Here is a 17,597-nt window from a genome sequence, read left to right on the forward strand (position 1 = left end):
GCTACACTTCTATAGTGTAAACTCCATCCCTCTTCAGCCCCTAGCAGACATTTAGTTAAATACCTATTTGAAAAGGAAGAGCCAGGCTGTTTTCTCAGTTAAGAAACAAAGTTTGATCCATTTTGTGCAATTTTCCTTCTGTTACATCTCTTACACCCATGTTCAGATTTTATTGAAGTAGGAATTGGGGAACATGGAGCATGCGCAAAGAACAGAAAGAAAGTCGAACATGCAAGTAATCTGGATTGGCAACCAACGCTACTAACATACTAGCCTAGTGGTACAAGTTGTTAGAACATACAGCAGTCTAAAAACTCTATATATAAACAAGTTACTCCAAGGATCTTTCATGTAGTGTTGAGTTTCAAAGTAATGGATGAGATGTGACCTGTCTGTCATGCAGTTGCCCCGCGTTTAGTAACGATAAAAGGCTTTTAAAGTCACTAAAGCTGCAGGTTCTGAGATGTAGCACAATACTCGATGCCTATATTATGTGACAGGTATATTCATGACAATATGAACCTGCATGTCACCTGCGACAGTAACAATAGGCAATGTTGTGTTATCTAGTCTATAAATAATTCAATTCCTCAGTTGTTCATGTCCCACAATACATTGTTGCCAATAGCCAGTTAGAAATGGCTCAGACTTTGTAGCCAAAGAGGTTACAAGTTCTACACAAGCTTAATGAATAGTAACTGAAGTCAGTCACAAACCACAAATGGGTTAAAACGGTTTACATTTTCTGTGTAATCTCTGTGGTTTAAAGACTTTAATTCACCCTGCCCCAGTGACTAAATCTAGTGCCTTAACTGCAATAGGTACACTGTCCCACTGAGTGAAAGGCAAAGTCCTCTCTACCTGGGAAATATTTTACACCTCATATAAAAAACATATAGGTGCACACAATTATGTGCTGCAAGTTTTATTACATACGTGCAAGTACACCAACCTAAAAGAAGAAAAACAGAATACATTTTTATAAGAATATGTTTAACTGTCCATTTTAAAGATTCTATCGAAATTGATATTGTCCACACTCTAATCCAGGTATTTCATCTGCTTTTTTCCAGTGCAGATCTCATGCCTGACCGTAAAATCATGGACTTCCCATCAGGCACCAGGATGAAAAAGTGAATAATCATCATTATCTATTATTTATATGACCTCTTATTTATTGACCTCTGAAAATTTAGTACAGCAACATAAGCCTGAATTACCCTGCTGACAGCATGACTCTATACTGTTGCTCTTTTAAAATAACCTTCTCACTTAAGCAGGCTGGTACATTCTTTGGTTAGTCTAGCTTAATCCATCAGATAAGTTGTAGGCGAGGGGCAAATTTTCAGTCAACCCCTTGGGTCCTTGTAAAGAAAAAAAAGTAATGGAGACTTTTGCACACTGTAACCACTTGCACATAATATCAAAAAATACAATATAAATATAAATTCCAAGCTCCTTTCATGCAAGAGCCTCATTACATGTTTCTGTGTTAAATAGTCCATAACCTACATTCATCAATAACATGAAAGCTCTTTATAAGTAACCGATCGGAACAGCCAAATATGCAGCCTTTAGATTTTAACACCCACAGCAGTGATTAATCCTCTTTATTATTCTCTTCTCAACATGAGGATACACTTTGCAGGGAAAAGAATATCACAAAATCACAAATAAAAATAGCTCAGAGTACATATACATACTGTACAGGTAGGAAAACGCAACACCGTATTCTACCACGAGAAAAGCTCAGGTTGCTGTGACCAATTAAATGATACCAGTCAGTTTTCAAGTTTTAGCAATTCACAGGTAGCAGCATTCAGATGATGTCCCTCCACATGAGCATTGGATAGTGTATAAGAGCTCAGAGACATCCAGCTCAAACAGAACCCAAAACACAGATTATTTGTCTCTGTAAAAAACAAAACTTCTACGATCAGAGTATTTACCACCCATCTAACTCATGTGAACAGGCACTACATTTCCTGGGGGGATATTATTCCAGTGTGCAGGAGACCATAGGTGGGTTACAGCGTGGTGTAAGCACTTATCCATGAAGCCATCCATAAAGATGCTTTTTACAAGCAAGAGATTCAATATTTACAAGTGACAATATCTACAGTACAAGTCAAACACTTTTTTGAAAGGTACAGTATATCACCACTTTCAATGGTAATTAATACTTTATAAAAAGGTTATCACATGACTGCAGAAATGAAGTGCCGTTTTGGACACAGTATTTGCAAAAGGGGCCATGTATCAAAAAACTTGGTCATGCATCTGAACAGTTCCAATATAGTTATTAGTAAGTCACACAAAACAAAATATAGTATGTAAATTAAAAAAAAATCTATACCTGAAAGAATATTTTTAAAAAAAACAAAAACAGCTGTCACCTAAAGAATGGATGAATTTGTTTTATAAGCTGAACCCATAATCGTGAGAATGTACCCCACAAATTCATTGGCTTTATGACCATCAGCCAGGCAGTCCCTCAATGTCAGATTCCATAGCAAATAGACTGTTCAAGTTCAGACAACTATGCGTAGCTGCCAGGCTAATGTTAAAGTCCACCAGACTTTTCACAAACATAAAAGATCAGTTATTTAACTTAATTTGTGTATTTTATATACTTAAACTTTACCTACCTAAAAGCCAAAAAAGTTATGCATGGATCAAACAAATTAAAGATCACTGTGCACGTCAGCAGCTTATGGGAAGGTGGTGGAGAGTAGAGGAATGTGCTTAATCAGTATGCGCTAATTAACCGAATTATATAGCATTGGAAAGCTTACTGAAAGGTTCACTTCCTATTCAATAGGACTAATGATTTAATGAAAATATAATTTGGATGCGCTTTACATGATTTTACCAGCAGCTTGGCTAAACATTAAAACTGCATAGATTCATACATACTATATATACAATGCATCTTAACTTTAAATTCTGCATTCCTGTTACAGTCACACATAAAAATCGTATGTACCTTAATGGTCTTGAAGCAAAAAAATAAATAAAACATGTATCTTTCTGGATCAAGTTCCCAATTCAGGAAATACTATCATACATATATAGACATCAACATATTCTGCTATTTTCTTTTTCCTCAAAGTTTCACTTTATTATTATGCTAGAATTGCAGGAGCCTTTTCGTTTGTCAACAATTTGAAATGTCTATTACAGTAACTTAAAGGTTTACAGTATGTGCGCTGGAAAGTTTTGCAGGTAGCCATTTTTACGTCAAACACCTGTTAGTGTCCTAGGACTGAAGTTACAAGTAGCAGACAGATTGGTTCGTCATAAAAATAGAATATAAATCAGTATAACCATATACAGCTCTTATGGGGGGTAGGTGGAAAAACAAAACAAAAACATATCCTGTGCTAATTCCATAGACTTGCCACCTTGTATTTAGTCCATTTAACTCAGAGGTGCAATTGCACCAATTCATAACACAGTTACTGACAGACGTGTCTAGCAGTGACCAGTGTACCTGTTGCCTACATATACCGTAGGCAGCCATTTTGTGGGCAGGCCATTGAACCAGTACTCCTGAAAATTCAGCTTATTTATTCAATGGAAACGAGCGACATCACGGAGCCAAGAGACATTTTGTAATGTCCCTAGTCCCTTGTGACTCAATGGGGCATATTCAATTCCGATCCCGATCCGTGGGATCGCGCCGGAACGGCCGTGAACCTAATCCATGGTACCGCAATAACGTGGATTTTCGTTCGCAGCCCATAGGGCTGCGTACGAAAATCCGCGTTATTGCGGTACCGTATTACCGGCAGTACTGCGCATTTTCCGTGGTAACGCGCGTTACCGCGGATCGGAATTGAATATGCCCCAATAAATTTAATACTGATTTTAAGCCACTGTGTATGGATAGGTATATTATAACTTGAATACAAAATTAATGTGAAACTATATATAGTTCATCAAGATAGTGGACAGTGCAATTTCAGTTGGCAGATTGGTTGCATTTTAAATTTCCTCTCTCGAGGAAGGCATAATGCTCTTTAATTTCGAAGGACGTGTAGTTTTAATGAATATAACCAGCCAGGAAAATTAAAAAAAAGTTTTGCAAGCTTTTAATGAGGCAAATGACTTTTCTTTTATTATTTTTTTTGTCTTTCCAAGTGTAAAGAATGGTTATATTCAGTAAGAATTATGCTGATCAGATGATGACTTTAGTTTAATACTTGTAGCGATCCTCCAGCCTGGAAAGGACAATACTACCACCTTACCACTAGTGTGTGCTTGAGTATCACTACTGTCAACGGAATCATGATTAGGGAGAGTGTTGCTAAACTACTCTCTAAACGGACTCCCCTTTCTCCATATTTAGTGATAGAGTTCAGAAATGATTCCATGAAAGTCTTACGTGCAGTTTTAGAATACATAGGGGCATATTCAATCAGGTCCTGGGGATCGTGGTAACACGCAGGAACAGGGTACGAACGCAATTCGTGGCAAGGCAGTAATGGTGATTTTCCTTCGCACCCCATAGGGTTGCGGAGGAAAATCCACGTTATTGTTGCAACATATTCCCTTCAGTTACGTGCACTACACATATTACCGTGATCACAGAACCTAATTGAATATGCCCCATAAAGTTTGATAATTTCTTTGACAATCTGCTCCATTTTAAGCAAGGCCGACGTGAAAACAAACTTTGAAAAAAATAGCACTGCGGCATACAATAAAAGAGTATACAATGCAATGATAAATTCCCTATATTTCCCATGGAACAGAATATAAATGTTCAATGAAGATGCTGTAACAGACGTCTCCAACCACGAGTCAGTAATACAAACATGGAGTGCAGGAATATTGCTATATACAGATACAAGCAGACAGGTTGGTTGACAGTTTTCATTTCAACACTGTTCAAGATTAGCAGGACACAAAAAGAATTACAGTGTTCTTCTTAAGTCTGTGCCAGACATGTAATCCTCAGCACTGCAGAGGATGGTTTGGATTTTATACAGTAAAGCTAATTAGTCAATGATAGGTGTGTGACTGCTTTCCAATTGTCCATCAATGACAGAAAAACAGGTTGTTTGGTGTAGGAGTTAAATGGAAGAGGCATTCAAGTAAACCACCACTTTATCATCAGGTGGTTGGAGGGAGATGCTGGGAGCTGAATTCTAACACGCCTGGTGTTTAATGCAGATTTATAGACAGGGGTCTAGATAGGTTTGTGTCTTTTAAAGTGTCAACATTTACGGATTTGAGTCATCTCTAAATTCATTCATTTAAATGTATTAATTGCGTCAGGGAAACAGGCCAACAATGCTAAACATGTTTTCATCGTTATCCAAGCAAATCGCATATGAATAATTAAATGACAACCAGTCATCAAGATATTTGGCTTGCCCCTAGGCAGGGAAACAAAAATGATAATCTTGTACCTTTATGATTTTACAATAAAGTTTACACTACAAATAGGTAGAATAACTACCTATATTAAAAAGCTCTTTCCTACAGAATCTACACAGGTAGGAACAGAAAGGCAATGTACTGTAGCATAAGGCTAGCCATTTGTCTAGGGGGGCACATATAGCATTCACGCACTGTCACAGGCTAGTTTAGGGATGACGCTTTGGAAACACTTTTTCCCCTGTTGCACACGAGCACTGCAGAGCACTTTTACACAGCTGAAGCACTGTCCATGTGACAGGTAAACAGTTTATCTTAATGCTAGTCATACTAAATGAGAGCTTCCAAATGCCACCCAGCTAAACAGTATTATACCACATACAACCCCCACCTGCACATTTAGTTTTTCTAAAAAAACCAAGATAACCAGGTTAGAAGAAGCCATGTCCGTCTGGGCACTGTACATATGGCCCTGTCCCAAATTCACAGTCCTCTCAGTACTCAAAAATAATGTAGTATTACAATTTATTAAACCTTAGCTTTGAAGTGGCCACCAAACAACAACCAGAGATAATCCTGCGACTGATGAACTACTAGAAAATCCACACGGTTGTCTGAAAAATGTGCGATTTGTCCGGCAAAGTGGTATGAAATGGGGCTACTGCATGGGGTGGGAGATCTAAGTCCTGAGACTTTATAACTCAGATAACCCAGCCTATGGAGACTTATTAAGAACACTGTTCGTTCCACCCTCGTCACATCAGCACATCCACATCATCTTCGTGTTCTTCCTCGTTCACTTTTACTGAGAGCACTTCTTCATTTAGGAATAAGCCACTGAGTCTTTCCTTCCGAGCCTGCCGCTGTTCCTTCAGCTGCCGCTTCCGCAAGGCTTTCTGCTGCAGTTTTCTCTGCTTAGACCGCTTCTGAACGGAGAAACATAAAACACGTTTTACATTAGAGGAAGGGAAAATACAACTCTATATAATGCATAAGGAACTCTCGCATTAATGATTGTTTGGAGCAGATTCAATTGACAGCATTTCTTTCGAGTGTATTGCGGCCTGCGCACCATTACTGCTAATACAATCATTTTAATCTGGATTTCTGCTCACAGCTCCAGCGGTGGAATTACCGTACTACTCTCAAGAGTAAAGCGGTCAATTGAATCTGCCCCTTAGCATCTACATTACCAACCATTTCCCTCATTAAAGTAAGCCATGCTAAAAATAATTTAACGGTTGATTATATACTAATCACAAACAGGAATGCCTATATTACAGTTTTCACTGATAATTTTTCTACCCAAAAAAAGTCACAGTAGCAGAAGAAATCTTTCTTTTGCAACTACAAGAATGTCTACTACTACTTACTTGTTTAAATAGAATACAAATGGCATTAGAGAGATTAAGTGAACACAAATATTGAAACAAACATTAAATATACATATTAGGAGATAAACTATATTTTTGCGTAAGTTACACATTTGACATATTAGACTGCCAGTTCAGAAAATATTTGGACTTTGTTCTTTATTTGCCTCATTTCAATCCACAAAGGTTTTGAAAGCCAATGATTTTTTTTCTTTTACATATTTATTTGAACATATCCACCACCTCCTGAATGGTGTTACCACTTCTTTGCTATATAAAACTAAATTGGATATGGAAAGCTTAGCATGTTTCAAAACTAGTGGCCTGATTCATTAAGGATCTTAAATGAAGAGGTATCTTATTTCAGTCTCCTGGACAAAACTATGTTACAATGCAAGGGGTGCAAACTAGTTTTCTGTTTTGCACATAAGTTAAATACGGACTGATTTTTCATGTAGCACACAAATATCAACTTTAAATTTCAGTGTACAAATAAGCTATCAAGTATTTGTGTGCTACATGAAAAAACAGTCAGTATTTAACTTATGTGCAAAACAGAAAACTAGTTTGCACCCCTTGCATTGTAACATGGTTTTGTCCAGGAGACTGAAATAAGATACCTCTTCATTTAAGATCCTTAATGAATCAGGCCCTAGATCACCAAGTCAAGAGCTCCTAAATTACTGCTAAGTAAAAAGGGTTCCCGTCAATGATCCAATTGGTAGTAGTGCTGTAATACATTCTACCAGCAGTGCAGATTATTAGTCATTGAAATTTAAATATTTTAGGTCTCATTTTGAGCTACAAGATGCAAAAAACATGCTGCTCGTGGTCACCCTAGCTCGGAGAAAGAAACATTTACATTTGCACCCCTTGCATCACAAATATGGTTTGTCCAGGTGTAAATTTGCTCCCAACTCTACATGTGGTCCATAGTGAGCAAATTGTTAATATACAGTCACAAAGCTTTCTTTGCTCACATAAAAGTGATAGGTCTGCAGTATGAGTATTACTGCACAGGGCATGAAACTCCAAAGCAATTATTACATTACTGTGGCTGAACTATATTTTCCTTAATAGATTGCGGGAGACGTAGAGTCACTGCCCCAGGAATGCCAAACTCCAACCCCATCTGGACTATAGTCCTGTAGACAGTCATTCCCCCAGTTATACACTAGTACATGGACAGAATGAATGCACAGGCATACATTTACCTTTGAATCTCTGATTCTCTCTGCTGCACTGGCAGACAGATTGCTGTCACTGAGAGTCCGGCTCATGTTGGCACTTGAGTTGGAGGCGGAGTTACCGCCACTAGAGCAGGTGCTGCTCGCTGTGCTGATCATACTGGCACTGCTACTGCTTACACTTGCCCCGCTCACACCACTTGTGCTGGCTGTACTGTAACTGGTCCTTTTCCAGCTCTCTCGCGTGGACCGCTGCCGAGGACTATGCTCCTTGATATAGCTCCTCACCTGAAAGGTAAACAATAATGACACATTGGTTCTGGGGAAAATGCCAAGAAAGGAAACGCCTACATATAGTTATAAATCAGCATTAATGCTGGCTACTAAAACAGGTTATTTTGATAAAAAGTGTAAGGTGGTCATGTAATGAATAAATAATCACATACTGATTTGTGCTGGAAAGTGATGTCCACTATCAAATTTTAATAAAACAGGATGAAAGGAAAAGCTATAATAAAGCTAGAAAAATATAGAGCATCTGTTCTGTAACTATAACATTCAAGACTTTAAAAAGAGCAAGTAAAGCCATTATTCACATGAATATATATCAGAGATAATTGAGCTAAACGATACACTTGAAATACTGATGGGCTTGCCATCAACCATCTGCAACACATTTCTATGTTAGAAGGGAGGCGATTCTCTTAGTGAGCAGACACAGAGTGAATGACAGCCTATCTGATCCCATTAGGACACAGATGTGGGATGAGCTTCAGCTGTCAGGAGTGCGGAGGTAATACTTTACTTTTTAATAGAGTTGCAGTGAAATATCAGGTGATAAAATATATGGCTTTGAACTATAATTTATTTCTAAAGATTTAAATGCTGGAGTTTATTGGTTCTTTCTTTAAAGTCAAATATGATTCAGTAAGTGATAATGTAATACAGTCTGCAAGCAACCATATAGCTAGTGTTTATATTTGCACAATTTGTCAAACATCAGCTGGATAACAGCTCGCTATGAGATCATGCACACTAGATCTGTGAATTACAGCAACCGACAACAGGTTGGGATATGGCCCATTGTCAGTGGACAATACTGCATCATTCTGGGAGATATCTATCTTTGATACAACCTATGCTACAATGTCAACTGGGTAACCCAGCCTCACTTCTAGGCTGAAAGGACCAAAGAACTTATAAAATACCACCCGTCCAACATCAAGCCGTTTCCAGTTATAAACCTCAACATGTGGGAATGCAGACAATGGGTGCTTACATTGCTAAACTGCCATCAGTAATATTACTGGTTAAAGAACACAGATGGGACATTATCCATTTGGTAGCAAAAGATGGTTGTATTTTAAAAATGTATAGTAAACACTGCATAGTAAAATTGTACTTTGCAATATAGTGTAGTACTTTTCCTTAACACTGTAAGCATTGATTGACAAACCTGTTTTAGCTTTTCATCGGTCAAGCAGTTCAATTCGATGATAAACTCGCTGTCAGTAGGTGAGATTTGCGCCGTAGGATCAATGATCTTTATTATGTCAAGCTGTTCCCGAAGTCCCATCTCTGTGCTGACTTTTCGACTGAGATACTCAATGTATTCAACCTGGGAGATTCAGGTGTAAATGATTTGTCAGTAAGAATGCCACAAAAACAACAGTAAACAGATTTGTACACAACAAAAGTAGGTGGATAACTGCCAGACTGTCATTATTCTACAGTCCTGATGCAGATTAATATATATGCCGCCATTCAGCAAATAAGTTCAACAGAGAACATCATAGGTTGAACAATTAAAAAGGTCAGATACACCAACTACAAACCAAGACATAGTGGAACGCAATATATGCAGAAAATCACAATCTCATTCTGGAATTGCAATTAAAGTAGACCGTTTAATGTTATTTTAGGGCAGCAATTGTGAATTTCTGGATATATTGAATAATGTTTGTGGTTGTGCTGGTATAACTAATATCCAGCAATAAGTCTTTACTAGAATTGTGGAAATAGAACAATATAGTAAATTACAAAAACCTTGCACATAAACGTACACTTTCTCTGTTTAAAGGAATCTATCTTTGACTGTGATTGAATGCAAAGTTCTAGCAATGTTGCATGTTAGATTTCACATGGATAAAAAAAAAAAAACAATAAGAGCTCATCCATGTAAATGCTTTACTGTTATGAGGTTACCTGTTCATCATTTGTCATAGCGCTCCAAGGTAGCTCGTCCAGGTTCCTGTGTTTGTTCTTTTTCTTGGAGGGCAGGCAAGGAGAGCTGGGAATGCTGGGAATGACGTCTGACAACACATCACTGCCACTAGCAATGTCACTTCCAGGCAACTGGTCAGTGTGGAAAACATACAGGTTTTATTCAAAACAGTTTATTTTATCGATTCTGCCATACTCAAATTTGAAAAATAAATCAATGTTGTTGATTCTTTCTTTTCATGACGTAAGGTCAATCTTGATCATGCTTATGAGTGCTTCACAATACAATTTCATATGGCTGCAACCTGTATTAGCACTGTGGTTTTTAACAACACAGCTCTAACATGGGAGAATGTTCAGGATACAAAATGGTTCTAAAAATTGAATGAAAATAACCAGCATGCCTGTTTTCTGTATGCATCCAATAGTTCAGACTGTGGCTTTAGTAAGCAGGTTCTCTCAGGGTAGCATGACGTCATTGAATAGACACTATATTACTTCTCAGAACTCCTATGACTGTTGCATTGTGCAGTGCATGCTCCCAGTAACAGGGACCACATGGACATAAGATTGCTCTTATTCACTGATAATAGTCACCACACAGCCTCTGTACTAGATGTATAGATGCCAAGAAGGTCAATAAAACATGGTTACAAACCCCACTCCACTGGGTACAAGCAGCTATACCGACAGCAGAACAAGAGAACACATTTCAAAAAGTTAAAAAGGTGAAAGCCAGGGGAGGGAGATAGGGACTAAAGTAACACAAGGCATGAGGAAATTGGCAAATTAACAATTATCAGCTGCAAAATATTCACTTAGAGAAATATTCAGTCTTGTCTGATCATATGCAACATTCTTATAACCTATGTTAGAAGAATGCTGAGTAATAATTTTGTAACCAATGTATACATAAGGCTAGGACGACTAAAAGTCTAACTTAAAGGAAACTATATTCATTCAAGTTGTGTTTGACTAGGGTCTAGGTACATTACTGTATTCAGTTTTAAATTTCTGCTTGTAACCTTTAGCCAATCAAATCACTGGAATGGTCACAGCAGCAGGAGAGGTGTTCTATCTGACCGGTCTACTCGTGCGATTATATTACAAAGGACAGAGGCAATTTAAGGCCTGTGGAGGTTAATTACATGTCCAATGCCTTGTGATTGAAAATCATTCAAAAAGCATAACTCCACCAATACCATTCGCATCAGATGCTCTGTAACAGTCCCACGTAGCAACCCTTAGTCCTCTTACAACTCAGACTGCTTGAAATAGGTTGAGCAGGCGTTCATGATCCACCACTGTGATCTTCCCAAGCATACGAATGGAAAAAAAACATGGGCGGTGGCATCAACACCATATCAAACGGTTCAAGAAGGCCGAGTGGTAAAAGGAGATAGGGGTGCAGAGTGGGACTGCTACAGACATAAAGTTCCCTATTGGATCCAATGAAAGGAACATTCATGGTAAAATAAAACCAATTTTTTTTTTATATTAACGCATTAAACTTTGCTGCATTTAAGCACTTGAAGGATGACTGAACTTTACAAAATGTATGACATTCTAATGCAGTGAATAGGGAGGGGCGGAGATTTCAGAGTTAAAATTACTATTGTTTCAAACTCACTTCATACATATGTCAGCGCACAATTAGATAGGTTAGAAACAACCTTTAAAAAGGACAGCTAAACATAAAATGAAAGTCAGCTTAAGTGAGCTTTGAACAACTTTCATAAATATGCGCAATGGTTTCAGCAGCTTATCAGAACAAAATACATTTGATAAAAATTAGTGATCATACAGTAATCCCAGCGAAAAACACTGCCGTCAGCCTCAAAACGCTTCCTTTAATTAAGGTGGCTGATATCTGATCAATATCTTGCACTAAGATACAGAGCAAAATACCAATATCTAAAGTTCTGTCAAGGCATGGGAACTTGTACATGTATTTGTACAAATTATTACAAGCTATCTTACATAAGACAACTTCTAATTTAGTGGACCTTTAAAAACAATTCTTTTCTCACCAGAAGGCAGGATAAAAGTTCATACAAATTTGAAAGAACTCCCAATATCATTTGGTGGATATAAAAAGATGTGGAATTCTGTTGTAAAGTCTTATTTGCACACTACAAATTACCTGCCACTCAAACTCGCTGTCAGACCAGTCCCAGTAAGTACTGATAGAAGACGAGACATCACTGCACACACTGCCCTCAGGAAACAGGTCAAAGGAAGTGAAGTCTTGGTCATCTAGTAAGGAATAGCAGTCGTCCTGGTCTCCGACTGAAACAGAGGAAAATAATTCCTCACTGCATTCAGAGCTTGCCACACTGGTTCCACAAGATGTTAGGTTCCACCTACAAATATGAATAGGATAAATATAATTCTACGCAATGACTGTAAACAAGACAAAAATATTAACCACAATTCCTTTCCAAAAAGAAGCTTGTATAAAATGTCCAGGAAGTGTAATTATGCATTAAACTTCTACTACGAGACGAAAAAATAAAAATAATAATTACACTTAAAAACACAACAGAAAAATATACCAAGCAGTACAAGACAGAAAGGGCTACATAACCTCAAAGTATGTATTAAGGGACCATGGCTGCTTAACCCCCCAACGACATGTAGGATTGCTACGAATATCAAATCCCTCTATCACGTTTAGTACCTAAGAGACCAGAGATAGGCAATCTCCAGCACATGCCATGGAGCTAGCTGTCACATCTTGTTCATGTCAGGCAAACTTGAAATAATTCTTTAAAAATATAAGTGTGCCTAATCTTCAGAAGGAAAAAACACCAACTTGCAGGAACGATAATAAAAATGACAGCATTTACAAAAGATGTTCTGTACATAAAATGTATACCCCACCTCCTTACAAAGTAAATTATTCTAATACTTTTCCACTGCTCCCAGCATTTGGTTGTAATGCTTACAGCCTTTCACCGAAAGAAGATACACTCTAAAGCGCGATACATTTTAGGCAGAGGGCCCCAATAACATATAGCTGCCGTCAAGCATTCAATAACAAATGCTCCATTACTCCTTCCTGGACGGTGCCCCCATTCTCTCCAATGCTCACAAAATGAACATAGCCTTCTAGAAGTTTGTAATTTTATTCAAAATGATACAGAGAGAAAAATTCCTTAATCGGACATGTAAACCCACAGGTATTGGATAATGCTCCACTCTCAAAACACATGGGGTACATTATTAGTTTTTAAGTCACTGTTCTTCCCAGCACATATTTCCTGGGTGCTCAACCCAGCTGTTTTTACTTGCCACCCAGCTATTGGAGCCCAACAAAGTCCTATAATCTATTGTTTCTCCTATTATAACGCACTATGTGAGCACTACAGCCAGCAATGTGTGTTAGACCACTGACCACCAGTCTGACCAGTCCTGGCTGGTGTGGGCAATAACCGCCAATATTTTTCATTATAGCAAAGTATTACAACTGCCCCCACCTGGCTGCTTCTTAATGCCACCTAGCTGACAATTTTCTGGGAAGAACACTGTAGTTAAATAGTGCTTATTCCACACCACTGTAATCTTTATTACAATCTCTACTACAGGCATAAAAATTAGTAGTGCTGTAAAGTCAGAGAATGTTTATTCCTTAACATCAACCACTGCAACAGTGTAGCTAACAATCAATCTACCAGAATGTCTCTGGACCAAACAAATACAAGTAGACAATAAAATCTAAACACACACACACACACACACACACAGCACTGACTCAAACCCAAGGGCCAAGCACTGCAAGGAGTCAAAGCAAACAATTGTGCCACCATAACACCCAAGCCAGTGTGTGAAGAAATTCACTGAGAACTACGCTCATACTGACATCACATTAATGGTTGTGCACAGGGATATTTCAATATTGAGACACACGACTAGAAACAAAGGGAACAGGGTTGTAGTGCTTTGGAGGTGAGACTTAGCGCAGTGCTTTTTACATTCCGCAACAACTTTCAACTTCATGTCCCCACCTTCTATTATCTCTCATTAGCTGTACACAGATGCCAGCAACCAATAGCTACTGTAATATTGGTAGCTGATGCCTTACAATAGCAACACGTTTTCCCACCCATCAGTTACTAATGTCATTTCGCTGCCTTATGAATCAATTGTACGCCCCATCCCAATGATATGTATAATTGCTTTACTTTTAAAAACTGCTACAACAATTCATGTTAATCTGAGCAGATCAGTATTTAACTACCTGTGTAAACCCAGGCACAAATTATCATCATAAATTCTTGACCTAGGATCAAACATCTTTTTAAATTCAACAAATGAATCTATGATATATAAGATAAAACATTTAAAAAGTGTTTACAATTTCTATACGATACATACTAAAAGAAATTAATATTACCAAACAGTTCAGCAGTTACAACTACATTTTAAAACATTCATTATGTGTAAAGAGCAGGATCAATATTATGATTAGACATAATGTAAACACACCCACTGTAAAGCACTCAGATCTCTAAAGAAAACATAGTAATTGCAAATAAAATAAAGGAAAGAGAAAACAAGTTTAACACAACTGTACAAGAGTAAAAATAGAGAATATATCTATATAACAAATGCCCAGTGTTATCTGCAACTGACTATTTTCTCTGTGCAGCCAGTTCCAAACTAAAAACCCACTACAGACATTAGGAGAGGTGAAAGAAAAGACAGTGCAATACATGATGTATCAAAAATCACACTGCTGAAGATTTACTCACAAACATGAGGACTGAATGAACATATAGTAATCCAAGAAGAATTTACTTGATTAATTCTTGTACTGGTTCCATAAGGCCTCTTTGTTTGGTCCCCCAACAATATTCAAAAAGCGATAGGTCAAAAGCATAAAGCACACCCACAAGTTGCTGAACCTGTGGGTCCAGCTGTACACCACTTGGTGGAATATCACCAACTTTGTGCAGATGACACGTCACTATACAGGAAGACGCTCAGCTTTAAAGAGTTCTGCCAGACCAACAGATTCTGCCAACTATTGTGTAAAACATGGAACAGAGAATCCTTATGGAACGCTGGTAGCCAAAAATAATAAACAGTCCGTACCTAGGTTACCTAAATGCTCTTCAGCTTCACATGTGCATGTTTATTTTCAACAGTACTGGGGAGGGGGGGGGGGGGTGGGGGCGGTTCATACATTACATGCATTTAATTTTCCTTCTTTCTCCTTCTCTTTGAGCAACTCTGATGTGGATTTTAGTTTGACATAATAAACAGCTTAATAGAAGAATAAAAAATACCTAGTATAGAAAGCACAAACCAACCACCAAGTTTAGGCTAGTCATTAATGAGCTCCATTTAAAATAATTATTGTAGCAATTAACCCCCAGGTCACCAAGTGACAGAAGTGTGAGAGTCCTTTATTTTAGGCCACTGGAGTTCAAGAGTAACTAACACCTTCCAGTACCAATAACAGTTCATTCTCCAGGGCTCCGAAACTGTAAATTAGTACAGTAACTAATACAGTAAAATAATAATGCCAATTTAAACAGCTACAGCTGCCACCCAGAGTTATGAAAGCAAATCCCTATTTATCCAGATTTCATATACTTGCTTTTTGTACACTTTTCACATTAATAGACACATGAAAATGTTATATTTAAAAATAGATCAAATAAGAGTAAACTATGCAGATCCTATCACTGCACTCAAACGTTAATGCTGCATTTAAAGTGATAGAACAAGACAAAACCTATTCTTAATGCATGAACACATGCTACCAGTACAATAAACTCCATTGGTAGAGTGAAACGCTGGAAAAAAATATTAAACCCGCACCTAAAGCACGCAATTAGTTTCATGTGTTTTTAGCCATTTTTCCTACTTATACACGTGAACAAGAACATTATTTTTGCCCATTAATGGTGCTGGCAAGGGTGAATAACTCTGGAACTATGGGTATCCTGAACATGGGATGCCATAGTTTTGTCACTTGCAGGGAGGGTGTACACTAGTATTGGCTAACCTGTGACACTCCAGGTGTTGTGAAACTACAAGTCCCTGCATGCTTTGCCAATATATAGCAGTTTATTGCTGGAAGGGTATGCTGGGACTTGTAGTTTCACACGCCTGGAGTGTCACAGGTTAGCCAACACTGGTGTACACAAATACTATAATACTTTCAAATGAAGTTCTCGATACTTTATAAAGAAACCTGCCCCCACAGCATATTTAAAGGGAAGCGACTTCTTTGATCTGTTATCAAAAACCATGAATCCTTATTGTAGATTAGTGTGTAATTATGGCATAAAATGTGTAGTGCATGAACATGTTCCACTGTATGATGCATCCTTGCCCATGTAGAAATGTACTGCCGGCCGTGTACACCCATAGTAGCCAACATTTTAAAATATTTTCCAGGGACACTATGCTGCTGTATGTGTGTACTTACAGCCACTCAAATACTTCTTCCCAATATTAACTTCTAAAGAGTAGAGAATACGAATCGCATCTAATATGCAGAAAAAAAATTAATAAGTCAATAATGAAAACAGGGACAATTCCAGAAACAAATCGTTAAAACCTGGGACTGTCCCTGAAAAATAGGCACGTGTGGCTGCTATGCATGCCCCACATTACCACTGGAGAATAGGGACATGTGGCTGCTATACATACCCCACATTACCACTGGAGAATAGGACATGTAGCTGCTATTCATACCCCACATTACCACTGGAGAATAGGGACATGTGGCTGCTATACATACCCCACATTACCACTGGAGAATAGGACATGTAGCTGCTATTCATACCCCACATTACCACTGGAGAATAGGACATGTAGCTGCTATGCATACCCCACATTACCACTGGAGAATAGGACATGTAGCTGCTATTCATACCCCACATTACCATTGAATAGGGACATGTGACTGCTATGCATGCCCCAAATTAACACTACTACAACCTGCAGCATAGCAGACACAGCTCGCAGTCACCCACCTGTTGGAGTGGAAGCGGTGCAGGGGGTCGGTACGGTGGCAGGATGAGAGCTGGCAGCCGAAATCACTGACATCCAGGCAGCCCTCCTCACTCATACTGCCCCGCTGGGAGAGCAGGGGGAAGGGCTCATCAGGAGCCAGGAACTTCTCGTACAGGCCCTCAGACATAGTGCTGGATACAGGGGGGTCCTTATGTGCCCGCTCTCTGCCCCATGCCTCGGCTGGAGATCACCGCACACTTCTCCGGATGGCTGGATAATAAGGCCCCGGCAGCAGCACGACGAGATCTACCAAGTGTCGCAGCTTTTCCCGGGACGGGTGGTGATGAGGCCCGTCTGTCTCTCCGACTCCCAGGAGGGTGTGCACTCCGAGCTCGGCGCCCCCTGCAGGACAGGAGAGCAATGGCAGGGAGCACAGTGTCACTGGCCGGCAGAGGCA

General features: G+C 38.7%; 1 protein-coding gene across 2 annotated transcripts; it reads right to left on the bottom strand.

The window, feature by feature from the left end:
- Window positions 1-1,517: 1,517 nt before the first annotated feature.
- FAM199X (family with sequence similarity 199, X-linked) lies at window positions 1,518-17,558 on the bottom strand. Of its 2 annotated transcripts, none has more exons than XM_075184272.1 (6): window positions 17,161-17,558; window positions 12,312-12,531; window positions 10,151-10,300; window positions 9,402-9,563; window positions 7,973-8,233; window positions 1,518-6,311 (listed from the first exon to the last, which is right to left on the bottom strand). In XM_075184272.1, the coding sequence occupies exons 1-6, from the start codon at window positions 17,325-17,327 to the stop codon at window positions 6,141-6,143; spliced, it is 1,131 nt and encodes a 376-aa protein (XP_075040373.1). In that variant the 5' UTR covers window positions 17,328-17,558; the 3' UTR covers window positions 1,518-6,140. The 2 variants fall into 2 exon arrangements, with proteins under 2 accessions (XP_075040373.1, XP_075040374.1); XM_075184273.1 differs by lacking the exon at window positions 17,161-17,558 and adding an exon at window positions 14,923-15,075.
- Between the last annotated feature and the right edge of the window lie 39 nt (window positions 17,559-17,597).

This window comes from Mixophyes fleayi, chromosome 9 (assembly GCF_038048845.1).
Source record: "Mixophyes fleayi isolate aMixFle1 chromosome 9, aMixFle1.hap1, whole genome shotgun sequence".
Lineage (NCBI taxonomy): Eukaryota > Metazoa > Chordata > Amphibia > Anura > Limnodynastidae > Mixophyes > Mixophyes fleayi.